At 50.4% G+C, this 2,227-nt stretch overlaps 1 protein-coding gene across 1 annotated transcript; it reads left to right on the forward strand.

Moving 5' to 3' along the window:
- Positions 1–933: 933 nt before the first annotated feature.
- On the forward strand, positions 934–1,863 carry LOC122910796 (olfactory receptor 2Z1). The gene is given in 3 exon segments (XM_044255429.1): positions 934–1,381; positions 1,384–1,724; positions 1,726–1,863. Coding segments are annotated over 3 exon segments (927 nt in total).
- The last annotated feature ends 364 nt before the right edge of the window (positions 1,864–2,227 follow it).

The raw sequence follows: 2,227 nt of genomic DNA on the forward strand, positions 1-2,227 counted from the left end.
TCCATGCAAGCTGTGCCCTCTATAATACCCACCACCTGGTACCCCAACCTCCCACCCCCCCGCCACTTCAAACCCCTCAGATTGTTTTTCAGACCCATGAGATACTATGGACTCTGAAAAGAATTCCCAAATTTAAGTGTGTTGCTCCCTCTGGCCCATGATCATCTTTCTTAACACCCTCATTCACCCAGGCAATATTTATTAGAGATAGTCTTCTAGGCTTGGCACCTTACTTGAAATTGAGTCTGGCTGCTCACAGGTCACTACTCTTCACCCAATGGAACAAAGTCACCAATAATCACTGAGCTCGGTGATGACTCTCCTCCCCCACCTAACCCCAGGCCACTTCATCCCCAACCTGCTGTCACCAATAGCCACCCTCTATGATTCACACTCCCTAGATTCATACCCTCACTATGACCCAGGGCAGGCTCATAATTGCTTTCTCTTTCCTTGAGATTCTCATCCAGGTGCTTGGACCTAGGCCCTTCTCTGTTTTCTTCCTTGATTTATTGCTTCATCTCCATTATGCTCTAGTTCACCTCCCAGCCTTTTTGGACTCTCATCCCTGCTTTTGACCCAGGACCATTAGGGGAGGTACTGAAATATTCTACTGGAGCTAAGTTACTGTCTTTGACTGGGACTCCAGTGTTTGGACCTCAAGAGTTGGTGGATAGCTCTTCAGTGGTGTGTGGCCAAGTGTCTCGTTTGGGGATGCAAGCTACTGCTCTCCCATTCCATGCCTGTGACAGACATCACTAATGGATCATGGCATTTCCAACTGCTGATTCTAGCTGTGACCTCATAATACTTCTCCAGGTGGCCACTACCAAGTGATGGCCATTGGCATGTGGGTCAAAACTCACTTGCAATTGGTCTCTTTCCTTCTTGCGTTTGGTCTCCTTCCTGCAGCGAAATCATGTTGTGTAAAACATGGGGAATGTGAATCAATTGGTGACCTCTGACTTCATTCTGGTGGGCCTTTTCAGTCACTCAGGGTCACATCAGCTGCTCTCCTCTTTGGTGGCTGCCACGTTTACCATGGGCCTCCTGGGCAACACCATTCTGCTTTTCCTGATCCGCCTGGACTCCAGGCTCCACACACCCATGTACTTTCTGCTCAGCCAGCTCTCTCTGTTTGATATTGTCTTCCCCCTGGTCACCATCCCCAAGATGGCATCCCACTTCCTGCAGGGAGAAGGTTCCATCTCCTTTGGGGGTTACGCAGCTCAAATATTCTTCCTGACCCTGATGGGCATGGCTGAGGGCATCTTGTTGGCCTTCATGTCCTACGACCACTATGTTGCTGTGTGTCACCCTCTGCAGTATCCTGTGCTCATGAGGCGCCAGGTGTGTCTGCTCATGGTGGGCTTCTCCTGGCTGGCAACGCCTCCATCCAGACCTCCGTCACTCTGCACTTCCCCTACTGTGCCTACTGCATGGTGGATCACTTCTGCGAGGTGCCAGCCCTGTTGAAGCTCTCCTGCGAAGACACTTCTGCCTACGAATTGGCGCTGTCCACCTCGGGGGTGCTGATCCTTGTGCTTCCCCTTTCCCTCATAGCCATCTCCTACGGCCACGTGTTGGGGGCCGTTATGCGCATGCGCTCAGAGGAGGCCTGGAACAAGGCCTTCACCATCTGCTCCTTGCGCATCACAGTAGAGGGACTCGTCTATGGCGCAGGTGTGTTCATGTACATGGTGCCAGTTGCCTACCACAGCCCACCACCAGGACAACGTGGTGTCCCTATTCTACAGTCTGGTCACCCCCACGCTCAACCCTCTTATCTACAGTCTGAGGAACTGGGAGGTGCCAATGGCTTTGGCCAAAGTGCTCAGCAGAGCTGGGCTCAGGCCAAAGTGATGACCACACAGGGGGTTTCTGGAGTGATCCTAGTGGTCCTTCATCCCCTCCATTTCCCCAAAGCACCAATTTATGGTGTGACTATTAAGGCCTTACATTCAAGGCTAAGCGCCTGTCCAGCTTCTTCACATCCCATGACTAGCTGGGTTAGGGTTTTCTCCCACAGACTTGTACGGAAGGCCGTGCTTTGTGGAGTGGAGATCTCCTTGTTGAATTGATAATTTACTAGGAATAATGAGCACTTGTTGACCGTTTTACCTGCTAAGTGAATGTTATTTTGTCCTCACCATGGCTTTGGAGATGTAGGGACTATCATGATGTTTATATATAAGAAATAAACAAGACTCAAAAAGGAAAATAACTT

This window comes from Neovison vison, chromosome 6 (assembly GCF_020171115.1).
Source record: "Neovison vison isolate M4711 chromosome 6, ASM_NN_V1, whole genome shotgun sequence".
Classification (NCBI taxonomy): domain Eukaryota; kingdom Metazoa; phylum Chordata; class Mammalia; order Carnivora; family Mustelidae; genus Neogale; species Neogale vison.